Consider the following 24,848-nt stretch of genomic DNA (forward strand, 5'->3'; position numbering starts at 1 on the left):
CATAATGTAAAAGCTTTGTATTTAGTTTAATGATCAATTAGTTTATTTATATTCTATTTGATCAGTGTTACGAGGTTCGCCGTCTAGATCACGTGGAAGTGCTCCAGGCTCTCGAGGTGGTTTATAACTAGGCGTCAAGCAGGGACTTGAAGTAATGACAATAATGATATGCAATTCGTAACTAATAGTAGAGTATACTAAATGATTGATCTTGAGCACGAAGCTCTACACAAAGGAAACCATCCTGATTATATAGACCTTCGTCCTCCATTGGATCTCTTGGGTCCTGAGAGTTTGTGGACCTTCGATTCGTATGGACCTACGATTCGTATGGACCTACGATTCGTATGGACCTACGATTCGTATCCCTGAATATGCAGGGTCCATCACGTGACTTGGATCAGACTATATGTCTGTGCTTGCTGAAGGTGGGGAGACTCTACGAACCGATTACCATACAAAATTGTATGCGAATCGGTTTGCTTTTCCACGGGGTCTAAGCTCATATGGACAGGTTGACTGTTACTACGTAACAATCTAATAATGAATTCACTTTCAAATAAATACTTGTGATCAAAAGAGTATTTATAGACCAGCAATTGAGTTTAACTTAGAATCTACAGGTGAAGAGCACCTGTAGATGGGGATAGCTACTCTATATATACACAAATGAATGGCCTAGCCGCAATGGCTAGGCAAAAAGAAGTCATATTTATCCCTCCAATGATCTTACTTTACCGATAACCATTGATAGCTAGTACTTGTCCGGATCTGATCCTCAGGTCACCTAAATCGTATACTAATCCCGAGTAATCGTATCATGTGTGGACATGGTTAATGTACCTGAGGTTTCTTATATAATAAGGGTGGGAGGAAAGCAGGGATTTCCGTCACACTTTCAAATTCAATTATTTTCTATTTCATCGATATTTCTATTTAATCCAGTATTATTTAATCTGATTGGAATTATTTAGAGGGCTTCGATTTTATATTTATTATATAATCGCTCTAATAATTTCATTTGTTGTATTTCAGTTTCGAATATAGGAGTGGAAGAGTAATCAATATAAATACCCCCAATTCCCAATAAGGTATATAAGATCATAGATAGATCTTAAGGGTTGGTGGGGTAAATAATTATGACAGCCTAAGGTCAAAACTTTAAAGCTTTCCCCACGCCTACGAGGTATCTATCTACATACTCCGTACCTACAGTAGATACCTAGGTCATAAATCATCTCCAGAATATTTCCTCAACCACTTCGACAACCATTACAACCGCAAACATGCAACGTCGTATGGTAATATAACCACTTCATATATTTGCCTGCCCCGATACCACATATCATATCATATCCTAACAATCTATCCAGTTATCAAAAGAAGATGAGGCTGCAGTTGGCGCAGATGAGGTCGAAGTACGAAGAGAGGATCAAGACAAAATCAATCGATTCAGTCGTCTACACCAAAGGGAAATTGGTCTGGAGGAGGAGTTAAAGTCAAAACATGTCAGTACAATTAAGATATCCGCCATCAATCATTCAACCTCATAATCCGCAAAAGATGATGCAGATTGAGTTGCTGACCATGTTCCTGAATAGAAAGAAAAGGAAGACCTCGATGATGTTTCGGGTGAACTTGAGTTGGCAGACGAGGATGAACTGATACCGTACGACAAACCTCCATCCTCCTTCATTTGGTCAGATACCATACGTTGAATCAGACTGACATTTTGAAGTTACAAAATCGGAGATTCATTTATTTCCCTACCACTACCAGAAGTTCAGGAATTGCTCACAAAATCGACAGAGAATATCGAGGAGGAAGTAACACTGGTCGAAGAAAAGCTTATTACAATCAGGGAGGAAATGACACAATTGAAGGTGGAATTATATGCTAGATTTGGTCGAAGTATCAATCTGGAAACATAGATTGTCGAAATAATTTTCACACGAAAACCCCAAGGATCCAAAAAAAGCTCCACAACATAGCCACGAGGTGACCCAATCACAACAACAAGTAGCCCGGGACAGTTGAGCGGCATATACTCAAGTATCATCCTCTGTATAGGGTCCAAAGCATGTTCTTGCGTACCCGAAACATTTACCGATCAGAAGCTGCTTCCCACATTTTTCTCCCTCACCGCGACCCATTTTTAATGCACCGCATAGAACTAATCCGAATTCATCTGACAGAGTACTGAGCTTGGTCCACCCGCCTTGAAGCATCGGGACTTTACATAAGCTTGAGGGATTGTTATCACATACACTAGCTTGAAGAATTCCCTTGGACATCTGCCGCTCGCTCATGAAATCTGGTTAACAGCAATCCTTGCGGTTGTGACGGCACCATCTTTTCTTTCAACACAACGTTGAAGACATGCAGTGGACCCGCAGCAAACATTCGACAGTGGAGAGCTGCACTTTTAGAAAGTTAGAATTAAGGGTTTACACGCTAGCAATGATCCTTCTGTTATCAGATCCAGTGTAATTATGGGAACATTAATTTTAGGGGCCGGTGAAGGACCTATTTTTTCTGTCAAGTATATCACAAGTTAGGTGGCTCTCTTTTACATTTTACATCAATTCATTTTACTCTTTCTTTCCTCTACTCAAAATAAAACTTGACTCTATTCATGACTTCAAACTTCGTCAAGGTTACCTAGGACGTACCAAAAAGTAACACAAGGTTCAACTATTTGGCTTGACGAGGCCAGCCGAGAAACCAACAATGTCCAGCGCAGACCGGGAAAATACAATTGAAGCAACGGGGGTTGGTAAGAATGAGGTGCCTGCAAATGATTCAGAAACAGATCATGCACCAATTGGTAACTGCGTCATTCAATACTCGGAACTGTGGACATTTACTGATCGAAATATAGAACGGCATGAGAGTAGACTTTCTCGAATAATCTCCCGAATTGACCATGACGACGCGGAGATACGATATGATATTGAGGGTAAAGACAACCAAATATCTCAACCGGATTCATCCGCATCCAGCATCTTAGGCTCCCGCAAGAAAGTAATACATTGGGAGGTGAATGACCCGGAAAATCCATACAACTGGTCCTCGGTGCGTTAATATCTTGTTTTGGAAAATGTCAAGAGAACATTCTGTGGGATGTTCAGGAAAATGAAATTGAAGACATCGACTGATTTTGATGCATAGGCGCGGAAGTGTTACATCGTTCTCGTAGGAATGCTCGTGGTGATCAATAGTACCATGGGTTCTTCGTTACCTTCAAATGCAATCCCATATATTGCTCCACACTTTCACATAACATCGGATTCTGCGCAAATATTACCAATATCAATGTACCTCCTTGGATATGTCCTTGGACCTTTGGTATTTTGCCCATTATCAGAACAGTATGGAAGAAGAAATATCATGTTGGCAACCTTTTTCGGCTACACTGTTTTCACTCTAGGTTGCGCCTTAACACCAACGTGGGGAGGGCTATTAGCATTTCGTATCCTTGCCGGTATCAACGCAAGTAGCCCTATTTCTGTCAGTGGAGGTATCTATGCAGATATATACAAGGATCCAGTCCCAAGAGGGCGAGCTATGGCGGTCTTTACTGGAGGTACTTGTGTAGGTCCTGTAGCGGCCCCAATCATATCGGGATATATATCTCCTGCGCTGGGTTGGCGTTGGACGTTCTGGATCGGTTTGATTGTCGCTGGTGCATCTTGGATTCCTCTCGTATTTCTTCCGGAAACCTATGGTCCTGTTCTACTCCTTAAACGCGCGAAGAAATTGCGCAAGGAAACAGGTAATCCAGAAATATTTGCGCCCATCGAGCTAGAAAAGCAAGACTTGAAACAAATGATAACCGTGACTTTCACGCGACCTGTTCGCATGCTATTTTTCGAACTTATTGTTTTGGCCGCTTGCTCCTACCTCGCCCTGGCGTATGGGATATTCTACATGTACTTTGAGGCTTTTCCCATTATCTTTGAAGGAATTTATGGTCAATCATCTGGTGTGTCTGGTCTTATGTTCCTTCCGATTGCCGGTGGTGCCGTTCTAGCTACCATTGTGTTTCTCTGGTGGGATACATATCTCCGCAAAGCTCAAGCAGCCAATAAACCTTGGACTAAAAAAGAAGAATCTCGACGACTTCCGCTAGCTCTTTTCGGTGGACCTCTTTATGTGATTTCGCTTTTCTGGTTGGGCTGGACATCTCATGTCTCAATTCCTTTTTATGTTCCGATGTTGGCTGGTATTCCATTTGGAATGGGCTTTATTCTAATCTTCGTCGCATTAATCAACTATTTGACAGATGCCTATGAAGTTTTTGCCGCGAGTGCTATGGCTGCATCGAGCTGCTGTAGAAGCTTGGCTGGTGCGGTGTTGCCATTTGCGGCCAAGCCTATGTACTCCAGACTGGGAGTGCCATGGGCAAGTAGTCTGCTTGCCTTTCTGAGTCTGCTCATGTGCGGAATACCGCTGTTGTTTATGTGGAAGGGTGATCGTATTAGGGAGGGGAGTGTATTTTGTCAGGAGCTCAAAGCACGAAAGATCAAGGAATTAGAGAACTTGGAAAAGGAGAAATTGGCGACAGGAATCGGTCGATCTGCTAGGGTCACCGAGGAAGTCTAGGTCCACAGGGGAACGTATTGAACGGGTTTTTGATGTGAAACTGGTTTAATGATTAATCTTGATGCACATGTATGTCGGCTATGAACATCTGGGTCAGATATGGGTAGAACGTATAACATGTGGTTTGACATTTAATAGGGTACCGTTAAAGACTTCTTAATATACACTCAAAATTCTTCAATGACGCTGTTTTCTCCCAGCCAACATATAAGTATTTAGATCGTCAAAGTGACAGACTTATCCATCCTTAAAGTACAATTTAGCCGGTGTCCAATAGTCATTAGAGTATGGAATTCTTTCAGCCAGATTTGTTACAGGATGAAGTACTATTCCACAGCATTTTCAGGACATAATTACTTTCATCTTACACGAAGCACCAATGCATTGTGATACAAGAACACTACTATTTGTCAATTTTTAATAGAGTTGAAAGGATAAGTTGATGATGCACAGTATACTTCTTTCATCATTTACTTTGCTTTCATCTTAATCAGCCGTGTGGCTTGATACATTCCAGGGGAAAGTTACCAGCCTCAATACTCTATTCAAACAAACACCAGAAATTTCCTCCTCTGCATCGTATCAATGTAATACTAATGGCGAAAAATACTCGTGATCAGTGGGAGTATTTCGCGCCTTTTAATACGGATCCAGATATTGCGAAACCCAGAGTAAGTCACTTCATGATATTCTATCACGCCTTTTCTGACAGATCTTGAAGGTTATGACAAGTTTTCTAGTCACAGCCTGGGTCACTAGTTTTGTGGCATGTATCCAATTATATTGCCTTATGTCATCAAGATTTCGTCTTAAACTTCTTTCTTCTGTTTCTGGAACCACGGCCGAGCACGTTGGGAAATATACGGTCAAGCTCACAAGAGTCTATATATCATCATCTGTTGAACGGAGATTTCCAAGATTCATTAGGGGCATTCAGATCAGCCTTTATGCCGTCCGATGCCTGCTTGCTATATTTCTAAGTCTCTTTCGCGATGCCCAACCACGGCTTCAATTATTCTCTCAGATGGCATTGGATCGATTGTGTGACCTCCAGCTTGTTACAGGAACCACTATAATCATTGCAGGGATAGCTGAGTTTCATCATATGTCATTCTATCACCAGTCTCTCATTACCAGTTATTGGCTTCTTACACTCAACGCATTTTGGGCTGCTCGGGCGGGTTATCTTAACTCGGAACATTACGGACGCGGGAGGAGCTTTTACTTTTGGACACGTTGGGTCTTTATTCTGATCAGTGATTTATTGTCCATTTATTATCAAATCGTTACTACTCTTGACGCCGCAAACCATTGGGATTCCGAAGAAAGTGGTCATTGTTATCTCTCACATGAACCATCACCAACTAATTCGCAGTACTTTTGGATCGTGGGTATTTCTTTTGAAGTTGTGTATATGTTATTTTATTTTATGCAACAGGTTGCGCAGTCCCTATCTAACAAATGGCAATGGCTGAAGGGCTTTTTGGACTTCATCGCGAATACCTCGAATAACTTGTCCAACGAAAGTCAGCAGCGCGCATTGAAATTCTGGACAGTGGTGGAGTTTCATACCAACCATTGGCCAATTGCCTTGAGGGTCATATTACATGCTTTGAGAAAGATATTTTACATGGTCTGGCATGTATTTTGGCAAATTCTCGCACTGTGGGCATGGGGTGACAACGGATCAGTACTAATAGTTATCGGATATATTGGATTGGCAGCATGGAATACTTTTGATGTCATCGATTCGAAGTTATCTAACCAAAGTTTTGTAATTGGAGATGAGTCAACATGGGGGTTCGGGCAAATTCTACCGCTTGGGTTACTCGCTCTGATATGTTTAGATTTACTCGATATCCTCAACAGTAAGTACCCTTGGTTGCTGTCCCGATGTTATGCACGCAATTTGATTCAAAATAATAAATAGAAGCGTATAAGCATCAAAGCACGATTATTACGTCAGATTCATGGGTTCAAAAAGATGAGTTGTCGCTGGTGAGCTTGGGAAATGAGAATTCAGTTTGGCCTGATGTCCGAACTTATACATGTCCTCACTGAGGTTTTCACTCCGCATATGTTTCAACTAGGCGTACCAAATGTATGGGCAACTCTATGGTATTTCGCCATTTTAAAGTATTTATGGTGACACTGAAATTAGACGAAGAGTTAGTGCGCTGCTTTCAATTTAGATATTCTCTCTAGACTCTTCAAATGTTTAAGTTCAATATCTGTGACTATTGTTTCTTTCAAATCATGCATGTTATACAAATCAAAGTATGGTTTCATGAATACTCATGGTAAACGAATACTATTATGTCATCTCTCATGGTTAATGTCGAAATCAGTTGTTGGGTGATATTATCGTGTCAGCATATTCGGCATCTGCAAGTGACTTGAAACGGTGTATCAATATAGCATCAAGATATCATTCACCACTATTACCCGGCACAAAGACGTTGCGTATAAATTTTCAGCTCGGCAATCTGGTTCTGTATTAGCCATCATCGTTAACTGCTTCATGGAAACCTCGCCAGTATACAGTCTCTTTCCAGGTTATCCTAGCACATACCAGTAGGCAATATTTTCACTGGGACAATAATGTTATCTAGCAATCTAGACTCAGAAATTCAATAGGAGTCCTCTTATTAGGCACTGTGAGAATGTAACCATTAAACACAGAATATGCGAAAGTGTGAAATGCGCCATGGAAAGAAGAGGCAGCTGGAATGAATGAACTGGATCAGAAATTGAGCCAGGCGTCTTGAGCAAGAGAAGTGGCAGCTGCTAGGGGGGGAAACAGGCGGCTAGAGTGGTTTCAAAGTGTTGAAGTAAAGCGCCCTGCTAAGCTTGCTGACGAAATTCAAAGATATCAAGATTTACAATGGATACTGAAGTTTTATATTTTTCACTCTTTTTCTCAAACTTAAATCAATGTTACATTTCATTTGGATTCATCACAAGTGACGATTTTATAGGTCGAATAAAGTATTCTATCGCCAAAAATACCACTATCATCGACTCATTCCTTTTTCCTTACACACAGTCTAATGCATGTGACTCGATCGAATATTTGGAAAGCTTCAGACGTAAGGAAAAAACCAAGATGATATTCGTGGCGGTGATAAATGAGACAAATTTATTTTCGCGAAATATCAAAGTCAAGTACATACACCAACTTTTGTACTCCTATAATAAATATTCGCATCCAAAATCATATAGCCATCTGCCAAGACTAAAATTAGATTCCAGGTAGGTAGCAAAGCCATGATAGTTTCGATTTGCTTGGCTGCATTAGGTAGCTAGAATGAAAGATAGAAAAATGAGTGCCATAGTCGATGTTTTGCAAAGTCAACCGGTAAACGAAAGGAAACTGAACAGTAGAACTAAACAAATTTCAACGTCCTCTGCCATAACAAAGCCGACATGCGAATCTTAAATTCAATAACATAATCCTCAAGCAGCATCGATAAATACTGGGAACAACTCTTTCAAATCTCTCTTCGGCTCAAACGGTTTACCGCCTAAGCTTCCTCCAAGATTACCTGCCTTAACCGATGAGAGTTTATGCCACTCCCAATCTTTAGCATTCATATCATTTCCAGAGTCTTTTTCGTCCTCGACTGGTGGTACGAGAGAAGAGGGGTATTCAGGCGGTGCGAGACGTTTCATGAGAGAATCACCGGCAGGACGGGCAAAATAACCAACTACATATCGGGTTGTGAATGCCTGGTCACCTGGAGCAGAGATAACACGATGCATAGCGGAGCGAAGAATCCCACCAGTCCACTCGACCATTGAATCGCCCAGGTTAACTATACAAGTGGATGGCTTCGGTTTAATGTGAGTCCAGGACGACTCAAGATGAGGGTCTAAATTATGAAGCTTTAATTAGTTATTACTCGGTTACAAGACTGAAGAGAAATCAAGATATCGTGAGCTGTTAATCATACCTGCGTCATCATTAAGGATTTGAAGTCCTCCGGTTGCGCTGAAAAGAAGGGTGAGCGCGGTGATATCAGTGTGTCCCATCATGGCAGTACGACGATCATCAGGCGGCTGGTTGATTGTCAGCACAGTTTGATGTACAGATATTTAGCATAGAACAAAGTTTGCAATGAAGCAGATGGGCCATAGCTTCAGCTACTCTTCACTAGAAGATGTGAATAATGATTATATCCCTTGAGAGCCTATCAAACATTGGCCATAGAAAAGCAGTATAAGAAAAGATTTTGCTTACTTGTGGCTCATACTTCAACATCCTCAAAACACTTCCACTTGGTTTTGTCATTGGTTGCAGCTTTGAAAATGTTCCCAGTGGCAATTTCAAATGCTTTTCCAAATGCCCAAGAATTATGCACACGACTGCATTGGCCTGTTCGATGTAGTTTCTCAATTGTGGACGAGAACGTTCGATGCAGATGGGGTTAATAAGGGGCTCAGAAACTCCAGTTATATCATCACGACTAATCCCGTATAGCTCAACTCTGTCTCCTGTTTTGCCAATTTTGTGGTAGCCTAAGGGTTTATAGCTAGATATTTAACAACGATAGTGGTCAACTAAAGCTCTTGGGCAGCGTAAAACTTCGAGGATATAAAGGGATTAATCATGAAAAGGTTTTCAGTACCGAAATAGTGAGATAGGAGGATTGTAAGCGTATTCTGTGAGCTCCTCCTTGGAGAGTGCATGTAATTCTGCATTCAAGTCAAACATTTCTTCCGTGCACTTGAGAAATTCATCTCCGAAAAGGCAGTCGGTAAAGTCAAGGTGAAAGCTAAAGTTTTGACAGTCAGTAAATTTCTGTAAATGAATGTTCAGAGGCAAAATCTGTGATTTTGCTTGAATGGGGAGGAATGTGGTGAAAGATAAATAACCAGCATTGCCCTAGCTGAGAGTGCAATATGATATTGAATCATGTGGCAAATTGATTGATAGACTTTTTGCGCTAAGCGCGTATCAAACATTGCATCACCCTGAAGTATTCACAAAAGGAGACGAGATTGGAAAAGTTGTAGAACGAAAGGGTTGTGGCTGCTCACAAGCCTATGTGACGACTCGCTTCGAAGAGAGCGTGAGACTCATAATGGTCGTTGACTGCAAGCTTAGCGAAGGAGAAAACAGGAACGTTTGCGACTCGAATATCGGAGGGAAAGGGTGGGCATCTAGAATAGTAGGCAGGGGTAGGCATTTTGGGATGATTGACGTTACAATCGGATTGAACACAGGCTGGAAAATGTAATACGAAGACGCAGAAGCCACATTCTATGTGAATATGGCACTCTTTGAAATTTTTATTTCTTACTTAGGTTTTCCGGGTAAGGGGGACGGGGACTTGACTCACATGATACAGCTCGAGTTATAGAGGGGTCTAATTGTATTGAGTCTTCCTCAGATAAAAAATGAGATGCAGTTTCTTTCAGTGGTACTGTGAGGGTGAATTGCACATCATTTATATCTGCTTGCAACATCATGGCTTTCAAAAGACATAACTCTTGGATATTCAGCCATGAATCAATGTTTTACGAAATCAGCCTTTGGTGCCGTAGCGCTTGCTTGACAGGCTTTCTGATCTAGGTAATATTCGGCCCATAATCCTTTCATAACCGAGTAATATTGCTAAAATTCGACCAAGCCAAGCTTCTTTCATGGTGAATATTTCCTGAGACAGTTCTCCTTAAGCCTCTCACAGCGACATAAAGCACCATAATTGGGCATAAATCAGGCCACAGAACACACTTTCTTGAATTTCTGGGTAGGTTTAGCAACGTGAAAAAACATCAGGTACAATATTTCCATTCATTATACCCATTTTCTACCAAAGAACGTTATTGATCGTTTCAATTCTTCAATTTCCTAATTTCTTTCACATTCAAGGCTCTTTCAATAATACTTACTGGCTGAATCGGATCAATTCCCAAGGTATTACAGTTACTTTTTGCACTTGTGACCTGATGGTTAGTCGCACAAACGAAAGATGGCTTTTAATCGTGTAAGCAAGCGGAAACAAAGCTTATACAACTCGTAGAGATTACAAAAGCGACTAAGCTAGACAATCCCTTGAGATGGTAATTGATAGAGAGCATCATTCAACTGTTATCAAGAACAGAGACGCGGATCCAGGAATAATAATAGGATTTCCTAAGCTTTTTTTTTTAGACACCCTACCCTATAGGGGAGGAACTTACACGCCAAGGTGGAGCTGTGTCGATGACCGCCGTGGCTTTGAAGCTGTTCATGCACAGGGATGTGACCACTACGATGATTCTCGATAGATGATGGCACGCATTGGAGGTTACTAAAGCCCGAGACAAACCCGGAAAAAGTGCTCATCATACTTAAGCAGGGAATAGAAATGCATCTTCTTGCTTTTCTTGCTGATGTTGAGGAGCCACGATAATCAGTGGGCGTCTCCACCATGGATGTTCGTTATGTAACGCAACTATAGCGGTGCTATATTGATGAGTAATGGAAAGACTTGAATGTGTTTGGGTACGTATGGTGCAGCGAAATCGATGAGGAGTCAAAAACGATATGAGTAAGCTCGAGCGACGAGTAGTTGATAGGAAAGTTATAGTGAATAGTTGTTCTCCACAAACATGTACATAGTTGAATGGAATCTCACTCAAATTCCACAATTAACCAACAGAAAAGATGTGTATACACTCTTGAAAGAACATGCTGCGGCCGCCGTGTAGAGATCCTTTGCCACTGATCAACTTCAAGCCCCTCAAACTTTCGAAGGATGTCCATCAATAGAGCACGATGCTCTAGAGTCGGGAAAGTTGCTCTTCTTATCATAAAATCATTATTCACTACCGTTATATAAACCCAGGGTATCTTAAGAACTCCCACAACTCCAAAAACACCAGCAGGTGATTGTAACTTATTTACCGCAACTCTGGCTCGGACATGAATCCAGGTTCACTCAAACCACTTAGGTCTGGCATTTTGAGTCCACCCATTCTAGCATGTGTAAAATCCCTCCAGAAATGATCATCATCACCACTTGCATCTCCGCTCTCAAGATCATCGTCGGGTCCTCTGAAGTCGTTAGGATCGATTGAAGAGCAAGAGTCACCACCATCTTCAAAACACGATGGTGGGGGAGATTCATGTCGTTCATCGTGAGAATAAATTTTCAGTCCACGAACATGTGTATCCTTTCCATTTTGATGGTTCTCCAACACCTTGACTTGTATAATGAATGCGCGAAGTGTCTTGCCATCTGAGCCTCCCCCCACATGGTCAAGATTAACATCAATCCAGCCCTTGGGTTGAACAAACGAGAGTTCGGAGAATGGAATTAGGTCATGGTAGCCTGTGCCTCCAAGCAATTGTATACGCGTCGGTGTATAGGACTCATCGGCTTCGAAATCCAGAAAGATACGAATGGCACGGATCTTTGCGAATTTGGCAAAGTGAATATTCAGATAGTGGGGTTGAGGTCCATCGGATCTGGAGCAGAGCATGTTAGTGAATGTCCCATAACTTTGTGCGCATTAGAGAAGATGGTGAAGTTAAGAAGATCGCAAAGTCCTTACTGCCAAAATAAATTGGTGTCATCGTCTCTGAGTGCAAGAACACCGCAACCGGGTTTACTACTAGAAACAGTCCAGCTGGCTAAATTTCCAATCTCTTTCAATCCAAGTGCGGTAGGGTCAAATGGCAGCGAATTGTCCATGGCGACTAGATGAGAAGAAAGTTAGATGGATGCTGTAAAGTGGATGGTGAAAACGTTTATTTTGAAACAGGAAATCAAGTAAAATCAAGCTGCGGCGCTGTAACGTGTACTGGTAGTTCACCAGGCACGAGTTGATGATTAATTGGATTGAAGGAAGTTCGAGCAGACATTTTTTAGGGAAAAATGAAGGTTGTGATTGTGACATTGCTTGTCGTTGTAATTGTGGTCATGATTGATGGTGCTTGCTCTTTCCTTTACGAACTTGCGTTCTTGTTGTAGAAAGATTGAGAGTAAGAGCGATAAACAAATATTGAGACAAACCTTGAACTGGCGCTTCCTCCAAGCCTATATCCTCATCCTCATCCACATTTTCCATTTCCCCAAGTACATCCTCAGCTTCAGATTCATCTTCGCCTTCCCCTTCCTCTTCATCCTCCTCGTCTTCTTCTGCTTCACTTAAAACGTCTGTGCCGGTCGAATCGAATTCGTCTTGTGCATCTCCACCAAATGAAAGAGATCCTGGGACAGGAGTAACATTATTATGATCAATTGGACGAATACCCCTCCGTCTGCCAGTATTGCCGATTCCAAAGTGATCGTGATAGTTGAAAGTAGGAGTATGTGATGGGGGCATTATTATCAGGTGTGTGGAGTGAGCTATCAGTATTGTTTTATGGTTGTGTTTATTGAGTTTTGACCTTGGTGACCCTCCCTTTGCTCTATATTTTGCATATTTTATTTTTATACCGCCTACTACCTTTGGACACCGCCTTTAATATGTTGAGTTGAGCTTGTCACGTGCGTGTTCTTCCCCACCGTTCAACCGGGATGCTCTCTCTCCACCTCTCCCCCTCTTTCTCTCTCTCTCCATCAAACCATCACTGAGCACTTTGAACTGCCGCCATAATAAAGCGGCATGAGACAGCATTGTTTCTTCAAAGCTCATGGTTCAGTACGACATACGGAGATATATACACCTCTACGCAAGTGCCAGAGCCAAGAACGCTAAGCTGCCTCCACCGATTCCAGTCAACAACGTTAATAATATCTTGATATCTTGATCGGGTCCTTCATCAGTATAGAAAGAACTTACATCTGAGACTTCGATTGGAGATCTGTCCAGGTTTTAATCATAGACAGACCGAAGAGGCAGCGATCAGAGTGTCCGCGCAAACCCGGCTAGGTCCCCTCCCCTTTCACCGATTGTTAATTGGTTGGAGAAGTTGGAAATATACCAAGTAAACTTTCCAACTACCGTGAAGTTAGGGATATTGCATCGGATCTTTTGAAATGACGTTAAACTTCAGATGAAAAAAAAAACACTTTAAAAATTGATGTTTGTCAATGCATTTGAGTCATATCATCTAGTAGGTACTGGGTATGTATATGTACCGGTGAGTCCTTCTCCTACGTGCTATTTGCAAGAACTTATTTCATTCCTCCCATCAAATATTACCCCTCATCCCCCAATATCCACAAAACCCCACACCGTTAAGGACTGCATTTTGTATTCTTAGTATTCAGAAAACCATTATCTTCTGAGGAATTACAACAAGACTCAATTTGTGATATGTATAGCGTAGTACCCGCTGTTAAAAAGTAAGTAGTCAAGCCTAAACTTCTTTCCATACATCCTTCCTCTTTTTCATACCCCTACTCCTTACAATAGCCCTCACACTCTCTATCCATTTCCAATACTAACACCACCCTCAGGCTCAAAGCCCGCCGAGCCCACGTCAAAGAACTCCGCCGGCGAGAAGATGAATTAAAAACATCCTATCAAAAAAGCAAAGAAATAGACGATCTGTATAACAAACCCCAAAGCCAGACACCGCGCACCCATAATACAGAACAAGATACATATGCAGACAAGACGCAAGAGCTCAGAGCTTCAACATCACAGGCTGTTGAAATTGAACGGCCGGTGTGATTCTTAATATACGTCGTTGAGAAATTGGGGTTGTAATATGGTCATTGCCCTTCGATGTGGATGCGTTGGGTAACCTTATAGGATTGACTAGAAAGGAAGGAGGAGGGCGATCACTTACTTTCATGGATTGAAAATAAAGGATTGAAGAACACCGCATGTTGATCATATCGCGGATTATTCGGACAGTTAATACCTGTTGGTGGGAGTCAAGTAAGATTTATGGTTACGTTCTGTACGAGGTGATGCCGTGGACATTTAGAGAGCATTGTACTTTTTCGGCATTAGGTTTGGAGTTTATTATCGTTACGGCGAGAGGTTTCTGGAGCATATTTTGGAGGATAGCATGTAATTGCTGCATCTATTTATTGATAATGAGCTTATCTCTACGTTTTCTTCAGGAGCCATCTTTTCGAATGTGATTGAGTGAAGAGGACATCAGGCCGTGTCAATGGTCAGGACTACAGGCCGATTGTGATCTTTCAAGCTTTGAATCTTTGAAGACTGTTTTGATTGTTTCAAAATTCAATGGATAGTTTAATTGTCGAAATAATCTCAATATCCCAAAATCTTTTATTTTTGGACTGCATTCTGGAGTCTGGACTATTGGACACATTGGCGCCCAAGAATGGAGGGGGCAACCTTGCAATTTGCGTGAGATAAGCAATCACTTTCCTGGTCGACAGGCAAGGGTGTAGAGTAGTCGTATTTATATCCCATATCGTATTATTGCTGAGTAGCCTGATAGACAAAGGAAGCTGCCGGCAGCTTCGTCTATGTCTTTTTCTATGCGTCTAATGATACCCTTGGTATCTGGCGAGTACTTGATATTTCCTCAAGCCATCGGTATTGTTGTAAAGACTTCCATCCCATATATAACGCCATATAATGCATTTTAATCATTGGTCTCCAAATAAGGACGCTTCTCCATAGCATTACTGACCACACCCAAATCAACCTTCCCATGTCACAAATGCAGCATTTTAAACAGCACACATCCAAAGATGGTTCTCGCTCATCAAATCCTTCATCTCCGCTTTCTCCCCCATCCCCAACATCACCCCATCCAGGGGTTGCTGTTGCCTCACTCTTTCCATATCTCTACTCTTGATCTCCATCAATAACTCGCTTTGATATTGCCATCTCAAAACACTCCACTGTGCTGGTACATCCTTGGGGATTTTATTGTCTTTCAAAATTGAGGGCTTGCTGCATAGATGCTAGGTTAGTCTAGTTCTCTTCTTTACTCTCATCCCGAATTCCTGTGTTCCTTTCCATACTCGAATCGAACCAATCTAGAAGCAAGTGGGAAGGACAGGGGCATTGGAAAGTGTGAAACTAACTTTAGTTCTTCCTCATTCGCCCAGCGATTTGTGAACCTTCCAAGTGAGAACCTGGCGAGCTTCGCGATATGGGGAGTGAAAGTATTCACAACCATAATTGCTTTGCGTGGTAATGGATAACTGAGAAGGTAATGAATTCGATGTTTGACGAGGAGATGGATAGATCGGGATAGGCAAAGTAAGACGATGTAGCGCGCTCCGGATGAGTGGTTTTTGGCAACAATAGAATTGGGAATGGAGTTATGAAAGTTGAGGACACAAAAGAAAGAAACTAAAGGTTTGGGAGTGGAAGAAGACACGATACATAAATACTATCGCCATAGGTCACTATCGACCATGGACTCCATAGATTCAATCTGCCCTACCGAGATTCATCATAAACGTAATTTCCCCAACACAGCAATTGTGCAGTGGAGAAAGGAGAAGAATTTGACCACGGTCCAGGAAGTACAAAACATAGTGGAGAAAAAGGGCTGACACCAACCTAGAAAACCAACATTGTTCTCTGGCTCCACTCTAACTCTGGGCGGTTTTTCTGGGTGGATTTTGTGGGCGGTTCTCAGCGGATCAGCTTTGAAAACATATGATCCATAAATCGACCGAAGTCGCAGCTTGCTCCTCGCAGATAGGCAGGCTTGCGTCTTTTCACCTCCCATCAACCATAGAATTGTGGCAGAGGTCTGGACAATAGACTACCGTGATCTTCAATTGATAATCCGCTTCTTGTCGGCTTAGAATAATTTGCCTTATCAAGCAACCTAGTAAAGTAGTCTTGTAAAGAGGCTAAGTAATATTTTGAATGAACTTTATCGTGCCCAGGCAGATACTTCTTTGATAGACAATTTTTACCACATACTTTTACATACCTGGGCATATCTCGGCAACACGAAGCTTTTCATCACATGTAACAAACGTGAGAGACCTTGAAAAGCCGTGCTGGCGTTTCGAATTTTGACCAAATGTCTTTTGACTCGTCTGTAGGCAGAAACTTATGGAGCATCGAATCCAGTATAACGTGGCCAGCTTGGTCCGCATTGTATGAATATTTGACTTGGTTCATGGAAGAAAACGACCAACGTCGCTACATTTGGCCCTCCAAGCCCAACTGAATACAGTGAGTCGCCATTGCGGCCAGAGAGACGCTGGAGTTGACGGACCAATGCCGTTTGATAATCGACAGTCTTATCGCCCGCATAAGAAACAGATGGTCCGAATCTTTGTAGATGAGATATTTGGAACAACAAGATGTGCAAGATACTTTGGCTAGAACAATGACCTTCATCATCACAGAGTAGAGGGCCGAATAATAATACCTAAGTAAATGATGATCCGCTAATTTTGGAAGGTCACTGCTGTGGAGGCAGATGATTGAAAAGGAAAGACATCTTCAATTCAAATACTAGGTACCAGATGTAAGGTAATCTATTACTATCGGTAATGTAATCTAGAACAAATGAAGTCTAATCTCAAGATGGTGAGCTTTGAAGTTGAAGTCATACTTTGGAGATGAAGTAAGGTTAAATGTATGAATCCAATAATGAATAAATGGATAGATAAAATATATAAAAGAAGTTACGTTGAAAGATAATTAATGGTCAAAAAGTATCAAAATGTAATCTTGTCAGATTGTGGCCGCAAACATCATCATATCACATGATTGATGACATTAGTAATGCTTCATGCTTTCGTGGCTTAGGTAATCACCGTCATTTTACAGTTCCCACGGTAAATGAATTGCATCCATCAAGAAGTTGCATCCATCATATGGTCACAAACACAAAACAATCTATTAAAGTTAAAGTTACAAACAATCATTCCCCCTACTTTCCGCATTCAAGAGTATAAGGCTTGCTCATCGACGTCTTCTCTCCGCTTCTCTCTGGAATATCCCATCATAAAGAGCAGCCTCATATAATTCGATTCCGGCGCGTTTGATAAGCTCTTGGAACCACCATTGTCCGCCTATCTGGGCTTCGGTATTCTGACCGTTCTAATTCAACATCAATCATGCGTCTTCATTACCTTCCAGCCGAAGCTGCAGTCCTTTCCACCCTCCTGTTTCCACTTCTCTCCTCCGCTCTTGGAAATCTAGACTGCAAAAATATAGTTGTCGACGGAAAGCACTTTGATTTGGGGGCATTGGGCGGGCCTCGGTCGGCATTACATAGCGTTGAAGATTATGTTGGTGAAGCAAGAGGATGGACAAATACAACATACACAATCGACATTTGTCAAGCTATAGTCAAGAAGGGGTTTCATGAGTGCCCAGGTGGGACAAGAGGTAATGTCTCTCCTTATTCATGTCTCATTGAACATTAGCCACGAATCTCCTGTGTACCACCTAGAAAGCCTTGATTCATTAACATGTATGATGGAATAATAGTTTGCGGAATAACACATGTTATCAACGAAGAAGAAGGATCGGATGCAACACAACAAATCGTTCCCTTTGCTGGCGAATTAGAAAATTATGGCGGAGGTCCTCTCGACGCTAAATTGGAACGACTCAGTAACTCGAAATCACATTCAGACGCAGACAAGGACGGATTACGTGTAGAGCTAGGCGGTGGATTCATCGGACGAGGGAAGAATAAGAGACCCCAAAAGGCTATTGTAGAATTCATTTGCGATGCGAACCGAACTGGATTGGAAAACTTGTGGGTGCCGCCAGAGCCAAAAAACAAGCCAAAGGAGAATCTCAACGAAAGAGAAGAAAAAGGTAGTGATGAAGTGATTGGAGCGCCAAGTAACGATTCAAGTCTGCAATTCTTTAGGTTAGATAAGGATAAGGGCGATGCAGATATCCTAAGGTTGACCTGGCGCACAAAGTATGCTTGTGAAAATGGACCGAAGGATAGTGGTGATAGTGATAACAAGAAAAGCTCACATTGGGGTTTCTTCACTTGGTTTATTATTGTGTATGTTTCCACTCCTTTTTCTTCAGTTTTTCGGGTCCGGTTCAAAGCTAGTGATTGGGGACTAATGTTATTCTACAGCGCATTCCTTTCCATCGCGGCCTATTTAATTTTTGGTTCTTGGCTCAACTACAACAGATATGGCGCACGAGGCTGGGACCTTCTTCCTCACGGCGATACGATCCGCGACGTTCCATACTTATTAAAGGACTGGTCTAGAAGGGTTTTGAGTACTGTGCAAGGGGATGGAAGTAGAGGTGGTTATGCGGCAGTATGACACAAGAGCTTTGGTCATGATATAAAGGGTTGTGAAGAGGCAAAGAGAGGAACTCATATTTATAGGGACGGCGATGCCTGATACCAAATGGCAAAATACAATTGAGACAGCGACAGGAGTTGGGCATTTTTGGTGGAGGGAATTTTGTATATCAATTATCGTCATAATTTTCTACTAGGTATCAATTGTAATTTTCCATTCTTCCTGGAGCTTCTATCTCTTACCATGGTTGTACTACTAATGCATAGTTTTATTTATAGAAACCGACGTGGCCTTGACTGTCGGCGCGGTTTTTGGGTAAGATCGGCTCATGTCAACACTCGAGGTTTGAAAGGTTCTTTGGTCTTTCATGCCTTTGATGCCTTTGAATTGTTTAAAATAGTTCGGACATCAAAGATTTCACGTAGCAAGTGCAGTCAAACTTCATTCCGGCATAGATGTCGATTGTGTTCCATAAAGTCAGTCTGCAATTCCACTTTCGGCTTTTAAGAATTGCATGGCTTGCGGTAATCCAGCGAGAATGAAAATTTCATCGGGCGTTGGGGCCAATTTCAAGGCCTGGCTACCGTCTATCAAGCTCAGCATTAGGGAAGTCGTGGCTCTCCATTCCTAATCATTGATGTTGGTGCATAAAACACATCGATCGCCCGCTTGATCGCCGGCGCCCAGGGTTTTGTATTTCGTACCTGTATTGCGACTGTTCGCCTTAGTATCTGGACCAACTTTCATCAAAGATTCAAGGAACCGTGTTTGTTTGAGTCACAATGCATTTTTACACTTGAAGTGCTTACGATTTGGAAGTGGCAAGGTTTCTTTTGCACAATGATTATTTGTAACGTTGGACATGTCCTCGATGTCGCTATCTGAATGGGGCTTTTCCTTGTCGACTACCATTCAAGTCTTTGTCTTGTTTGAATGTTCCGAACGTTTTGGACGTGATTTAATGATTCACCCATTCAGATTATTTGAGCATTCTGATTGAATTCAAGAATAAAAAAAAATCTCAATGTTGGATTGCAGTCCTGATGATACTGTGATTATTCAGATTAGAGGATACTGTGGTTGTCATACTTGGAAGGAATGCCCTATATGCCAACGACAGGTCATATATGGCTGGAATTATCTTTTCGTTTGACGGAAACATGAATTGAAAGGCAAACGGGTCGACTGTAAATGATCAAGTTAGTAGCGAATTTTTTCCCCCTTGTCTTACACGGATGCTGTGAGCCTAGCCATCAGTTATCATGGCCGAATCAAAACAATCACGGATGATTGTCTGCAGCCTTGTTTGATTTTTCATGTACACAACTTTTCGGAATGAGTCCCCAAGTAAACAGGCTTTAATGTGGATGTCCACTAAGTACAGATGCCCCAAAAGCCCCATTCCCCCATTACAGATTTTGAAATAATTTCATTTTGCTGTCAAGATAATTATGTACAAGTAGGTCGTTTAATCGGCCATCATAAAGACTCAAAAAGTCCATTCGTTCCTTGAAATCTAGAACTATCTATGCCACGAGTTTTAGAGAGAATCCATGATGCCAAAGTCATAACAATCATCCTCGTCTCCACCTGCCTACATTAATCACGCTAATGTTGCTGCCACACACATTGAAATACTCCATATAGAATCTGAAAGAAGCCCAACCGCTCTAACAAGTTCAGAGACTGTCTCAATGGATCAGCAAATAGCAGAAAAACATGTTTTGCCAGATCAGCCACTCAATAAACAAGATTGTATCTCTCCCGTACCTATGTTATGCTCGAATTGGACAGAGAATTCAACTTCTGAGCCTGAGGAATTCCTTTCCAAACTTGAGCATGCAATTCAGTGTCTAGAGTCCTCTCGGGAATATCGACTTATCACAGGACTTGAGACTGTGTATCTCCACAGGCCGAGGCAGACACGAATTCATCATGTGTGAAGAAAGACCCCAGAAAACCAATCTAGCTTAAAGACGCAATTGGTAGACAATTGAGCTTTCCTTATCACCTATGTGAAACTTGGAGAGTAAGTAAAATCCTCACTTCCTGTTTGTCTCTATCAAAGCAAAATTAACGTTTCTAGGGAATCGAGGAACTCGTCAGATTAGCATTCTTACACGTTGTTATTGTCGGTCAACGTGTAAATGAAGGGCATTACGATATTTTGAATCCTGCTGGAGAAGTCATTCTCCCTCAACTCTGGGAACACTATGAACAACCTGGATGGGAAATTTCCATCTCAATTCGGCCAGCACTGGGGCACCCCAGACCATGCTATTCACCACCATCGATGCCACCAAATGGACCACCCAATGCACCAGTACATGTCATTGATAGGTTAACTTGCCCGCCAGATCCACCAGCTGCGTGCTTCCTTCCTCATTATCCACCGGCTGTGTGCTCCCGTTCACATTATTTACCCGGCTATTCCAGCGATCCAATTGTCCCAGAGAAAGGAATTCGTAGACTATGGCACAAGGTGAAAGGGATATTTATCAAGAAACAGTAAGTCCAGGAGAGTTATTTTAATCAAGAATGTCGACTAACGGTACATGAGGACAAATTATGATTCTAAGAGTAGCGGGTTGCTTCCCGGTGAATGATTCCAAACAAGTTCTTCCTTTTTCCTTGAGTTTGAGGTTAGAGCAGGAAAGTGATGTTGTCTTGAGATTACAATGCGAAGGGTCACAATTTACAGTTTTTCAGTTATCTTATGGAAAGTATAGATTGCTAGTAATTCAATCATTTTTTGGTGGTTCAAGGTGAAGTTCCCTTGATAATACCCTTACGGTCGGGTCAATGAAGGAAAACCAAAGGAAGGAAGATAGGCTTCTTTGCACTAGAAGTAGCTGTGGGTGGAATTTTCAACCACCTCGCAATGTTTTACTAATCAGTGTTGCTATAATTCAAAATGTCCTTTTACTGATTTCTGTCCTTTGCACCTCAAGTCAGATCAAGTGTCCATGATGTTACGGGAAGAATTAAGGATACCCCTTTTTGAAACAAAAGTCGTGTACAAACCAACAGCTTCAAAAATCGGTGCAAGAATCCCATCACTTCCCTTTTAATTTGAGCTAAGGTATACCCGGTTTGAGAGTCAAAACGTATTTCCGAAGAGTATTCATATTCACAACCATGTATATTTTTGAACATCTTCACCTACTATCTTCAGTTTCTCTGTTATCTTAATGAACTTGATATGGGCAAGTGTTACTACCCACCAACTTTTCAGCCCATTGGAGCTTCTGAAACGGCAACTGGTAAAATCATTCAAAAATAAAATGGCAAAAGTTTAATACTCCGGGTGGGACTTGAACCCACAGCTTTCGACGGTCATAATGTTCTGAGGTATCAGAACAATATAAGATCGACACGCTAACCATTCTATAAGTTATCATTAGTATGAACTTCTTTGGAAAGAGTTTTAGAGGGAACTTACGCGTCACCGGGGTTTTATTTTTGGCATGTTGGCTTGTTTGATGGGTTTAATATCGTCATTTGAACATTTGATTATGAAAGAAGAAGGCTTGGAAAGAGGAAAGTGAATTGAAGTGGGCTGTTATGGAGAATGCCCAAGTCGGTTCGACTGTTGCAACTTTTGGAAGGAGCGATTTCACCGACCATGAACCTAGAAAAGACAACATGTTCCAAAATTTGAGACAAAAACTTCCAAATATATTCCTTCTATGGTATCTCGAAAAGCATTTCAGTACAAGAATCTAAATCCTCTATCAACAGCGACTTCCTCGCCTTCGCCGTCTTCGACGTTTCTTCCTGGAGGGCCTCGGTCATTGACTCCCTCTACGATTTCTCCTCTATCCAACTTCTTATTTAATTGCATCAAATGGAATCGCAGTACCGTGGCGAATATAATTGAGATCACCGACATCGCCAGGTTGACATACATTGCTTTGGCGTAGCGAGGGGCATCGCTACCTGTGGGTAAAAGTTAGGACTTGATAAATTTGCCAGCTTTCAGCCGCGTCAACGAATGGTAAATGACTTACTGGGGTAGAGGTACGGTGAATAAATCTGGGCAATGTTACTCAGCGCGTTGATACCTGCTAGAGCAGCTGCACGTTTGGCTGGAGGTCGAGGAAGTACTAAATATCGTTAGTTCTCGAAGCTTTTGTCTAGGACTGCTGATGTGACCTACCATTTGAAATCCAACTAAGCGCAACTACATATCCTGAATAGATCGATCCAACCATAAGACACATTGCAAGATATCTTGGTGCAAACTTTGTCGTTCCTGCTGCAATTGCAAAAGCGATGAATGCCACGACTGGAGGTACAGCAATATGTAAATATCTTTCGCCTGTTGCATCTGCATGCCATGCATTACAGAGGATGGCAATAACTGCAATAAGATACGGTGGTGTTGTCAAGAGAAGCGACTCGATGTTACTCTTACCCAAACCTTGCACAACTGATGGGAAGAGAGTTGTAACGGCGCCTGCGGATGTAAACCCGTAGATTGTAGCGAGTAAAAGCCACGCCTTGGGATCTTTCACGGCAAGCTTGGCGCCATGTAAGAATGTCTGTTGCTTAGTATCAACCCAGTCATCTTGTCCGATGTCTTCCTCCAGCCTCCAAGCTGCGAGTTCTTTTTCCTCCTCTGATAGCCAACTTGTTGTTCGTGGAAGATCGGGGAGTACAAAAAAGGCAGAAAAAGCTATGACGACCTGGTTTTTGTTAGCGACTTAAATTTTGAAAGGTCTTTGAAGAAAAATATCGTTCAACGAGAGAGAAAGTAATACGTACTGTAATCGCACCCTCGATGATGAAAAGCCACCTCCAAGCACGGAGCCCTTTGGCACCATCCAAACCATGGGTAATACCCGCGGTGATCAATCCTGAGAATGCACCTGAGAGTAGAGATCCCGAGTATAGGAAAGCTGTTCGTTTAACTAGTTCCTTGCGCGTATACCAAGCTGAAAGATAGTACAAACATCCCGGCTAAATTCATGATTAAAATGATGAAATGGTAGTAGCCAAGGAGCAACCTTGACAGGATAATGACTTACGAAATAAGCCGCCTCGACGAATCCGAGAATAAATCTACAGGCGATTAGACCACCATATGATTGACACGCAGCTGTTGCTCCTGAGAGTATTCCCCAAACTACCATGCATCCAGGAAGATATAGTGACGGTTTTCCAAGTTTGTTCAGGAGAAGATTAGATGGTACTGGTTACATTCGAGTTAGAAACACTCAATTTTTTGCTTGCCGCCACAGGAGAAAAATTACCTTGCATCAGCAAATATCCCACGAACAGAATACTGACGGCAGTCTGAAATTGATTTCCTTTCAAGTTCAGATCAGTCTCCAATCCAGCTAATTTTGCAGCAGCAATATTGTTGCGATCCAGATAATTCATGATGTAAATGAGAACCACCATAGGGAGTAGTCTCGTATCTACTTTTCGTCTCAACGTAGTTTCGATCCTGTGACGATCTTCTGGAGAAAGGTTGCGAACGTATTCCGGTATACCGCTGGATTTAGCCGGTGTCGAGGAGACATCTTCTACGAGCTCTACTTCGTTGGAGTTGATTTTGGTGTCGTCTGTGGAAGGGAGAGCGGTGGAGGTAGCCATAGCTCGTAAAAAATAATTCGAATGGTATCAACTGCTCTTGAGATGAAGTGATATCGTCGCTCTAGGAAATTAACTTCAGCTTTTATGAACATAATAGGGGCTCAAGAGCACCCACCTTTTATCAAATATGCCGACGTCAGCACTAGACGCAATTGAGTTTCAGACCTTCTCAAAATCGAAGCTGTTGTAGCTGTAAAGCGGGAATATTATGGGGACATACAGCTCAGTGTGCGGGGCCCCGCACTTCCTCCTCATTACCCCACGGCAAACGGAAAAGCACATGGTAGCTTACCATATATGACAAACATTTGGGAGCTGAATATATTGGAACAAGTGTCATTGTAAGGGTCCACATCCGGTCGTCCAGAGACTTTTACCATGGAACTCGCATATCCGAGCGGCTATTGCCACAATAGTGTCATCGATTCAGCCATTTAAACGGAGGAAGCTGGGGTTGGAATTCGGTGTGGCCCGGAAATGTTAAATGATTCAGTGCGGGAGGAGGGATAAATCGAT

General features: G+C 42.1%; 11 protein-coding genes across 11 annotated transcripts; 6 read left to right on the plus strand and 5 right to left on the minus strand.

Moving 5' to 3' along the window:
• Positions 1–1,286: 1,286 nt before the first annotated feature.
• Positions 1,287–1,931, plus strand: SS1G_10055 (hypothetical protein; the record flags this gene model as incomplete). The annotated part of the gene is made up of 4 exons (XM_001588458.1): positions 1,287–1,301; positions 1,374–1,508; positions 1,602–1,669; positions 1,739–1,931. The coding sequence occupies 4 exons, from the start codon at positions 1,287–1,289 to the stop codon at positions 1,929–1,931; spliced, it is 411 nt and encodes a 136-aa protein (XP_001588508.1).
• A 799-nt stretch (positions 1,932–2,730) lies between these two features.
• SS1G_10056 (hypothetical protein) lies at positions 2,731–4,605 on the plus strand (the record flags this gene model as incomplete). Its single annotated transcript, XM_001588459.1, has 3 exons — positions 2,731–2,776; positions 2,882–3,075; positions 3,172–4,605. 3 exons carry the CDS (start codon positions 2,731–2,733, stop codon positions 4,603–4,605), a joined length of 1,674 nt encoding a protein of 557 aa, XP_001588509.1.
• Positions 4,606–6,235: 1,630 nt separating this feature from the next.
• Positions 6,236–6,666, plus strand: SS1G_10057 (predicted protein; the record flags this gene model as incomplete). The annotated part of the gene is made up of 2 exons (XM_001588460.1): positions 6,236–6,473; positions 6,536–6,666. The coding sequence occupies 2 exons, from the start codon at positions 6,236–6,238 to the stop codon at positions 6,664–6,666; spliced, it is 369 nt and encodes a 122-aa protein (XP_001588510.1).
• Positions 6,667–8,061: 1,395 nt separating this feature from the next.
• On the minus strand, positions 8,062–9,794 carry SS1G_10058 (hypothetical protein; the record flags this gene model as incomplete). Its single annotated transcript, XM_001588461.1, has 5 exons — positions 8,062–8,477; positions 8,559–8,664; positions 8,846–9,137; positions 9,234–9,380; positions 9,646–9,794. 5 exons carry the CDS (start codon positions 9,792–9,794, stop codon positions 8,062–8,064), a joined length of 1,110 nt encoding a protein of 369 aa, XP_001588511.1.
• A 1,699-nt stretch (positions 9,795–11,493) lies between these two features.
• Positions 11,494–12,921, minus strand: SS1G_10059 (hypothetical protein; the record flags this gene model as incomplete). The annotated part of the gene is made up of 3 exons (XM_001588462.1): positions 11,494–12,061; positions 12,148–12,292; positions 12,609–12,921. 3 exons carry the CDS (start codon positions 12,919–12,921, stop codon positions 11,494–11,496), a joined length of 1,026 nt encoding a protein of 341 aa, XP_001588512.1.
• A 700-nt stretch (positions 12,922–13,621) lies between these two features.
• SS1G_10060 (predicted protein) lies at positions 13,622–14,217 on the plus strand (the record flags this gene model as incomplete). Its single annotated transcript, XM_001588463.1, has 2 exons — positions 13,622–13,665; positions 14,001–14,217. The coding sequence occupies 2 exons, from the start codon at positions 13,622–13,624 to the stop codon at positions 14,215–14,217; spliced, it is 261 nt and encodes an 86-aa protein (XP_001588513.1).
• Positions 14,218–15,197: 980 nt separating this feature from the next.
• On the minus strand, positions 15,198–15,652 carry SS1G_10061 (predicted protein; the record flags this gene model as incomplete). The annotated part of the gene is made up of 2 exons (XM_001588464.1): positions 15,198–15,423; positions 15,558–15,652. The coding sequence occupies 2 exons, from the start codon at positions 15,650–15,652 to the stop codon at positions 15,198–15,200; spliced, it is 321 nt and encodes a 106-aa protein (XP_001588514.1).
• Positions 15,653–17,564: 1,912 nt separating this feature from the next.
• Positions 17,565–19,027, plus strand: SS1G_10062 (hypothetical protein; the record flags this gene model as incomplete). Its single annotated transcript, XM_001588465.1, has 4 exons — positions 17,565–17,838; positions 17,941–18,475; positions 18,554–18,743; positions 19,010–19,027. The coding sequence occupies 4 exons, from the start codon at positions 17,565–17,567 to the stop codon at positions 19,025–19,027; spliced, it is 1,017 nt and encodes a 338-aa protein (XP_001588515.1).
• Positions 19,028–19,208: 181 nt separating this feature from the next.
• SS1G_10063 (predicted protein) lies at positions 19,209–19,595 on the minus strand (the record flags this gene model as incomplete). The annotated part of the gene is made up of 3 exons (XM_001588466.1): positions 19,209–19,318; positions 19,388–19,462; positions 19,541–19,595. 3 exons carry the CDS (start codon positions 19,593–19,595, stop codon positions 19,209–19,211), a joined length of 240 nt encoding a protein of 79 aa, XP_001588516.1.
• An 830-nt stretch (positions 19,596–20,425) lies between these two features.
• On the plus strand, positions 20,426–21,243 carry SS1G_10064 (hypothetical protein; the record flags this gene model as incomplete). Its single annotated transcript, XM_001588467.1, has 2 exons — positions 20,426–20,497; positions 20,818–21,243. The coding sequence occupies 2 exons, from the start codon at positions 20,426–20,428 to the stop codon at positions 21,241–21,243; spliced, it is 498 nt and encodes a 165-aa protein (XP_001588517.1).
• Positions 21,244–22,440: 1,197 nt separating this feature from the next.
• SS1G_10065 (hypothetical protein) lies at positions 22,441–24,332 on the minus strand (the record flags this gene model as incomplete). Its single annotated transcript, XM_001588468.1, has 6 exons — positions 22,441–22,670; positions 22,742–22,837; positions 22,891–23,419; positions 23,499–23,693; positions 23,762–23,925; positions 23,987–24,332. The coding sequence occupies 6 exons, from the start codon at positions 24,330–24,332 to the stop codon at positions 22,441–22,443; spliced, it is 1,560 nt and encodes a 519-aa protein (XP_001588518.1).
• Between the last annotated feature and the right edge of the window lie 516 nt (positions 24,333–24,848).

This window comes from Sclerotinia sclerotiorum, genomic scaffold (assembly GCF_000146945.2).
Source record: "Sclerotinia sclerotiorum 1980 UF-70 scaffold_15 genomic scaffold, whole genome shotgun sequence".
NCBI classification, from domain to species: domain Eukaryota; kingdom Fungi; phylum Ascomycota; class Leotiomycetes; order Helotiales; family Sclerotiniaceae; genus Sclerotinia; species Sclerotinia sclerotiorum.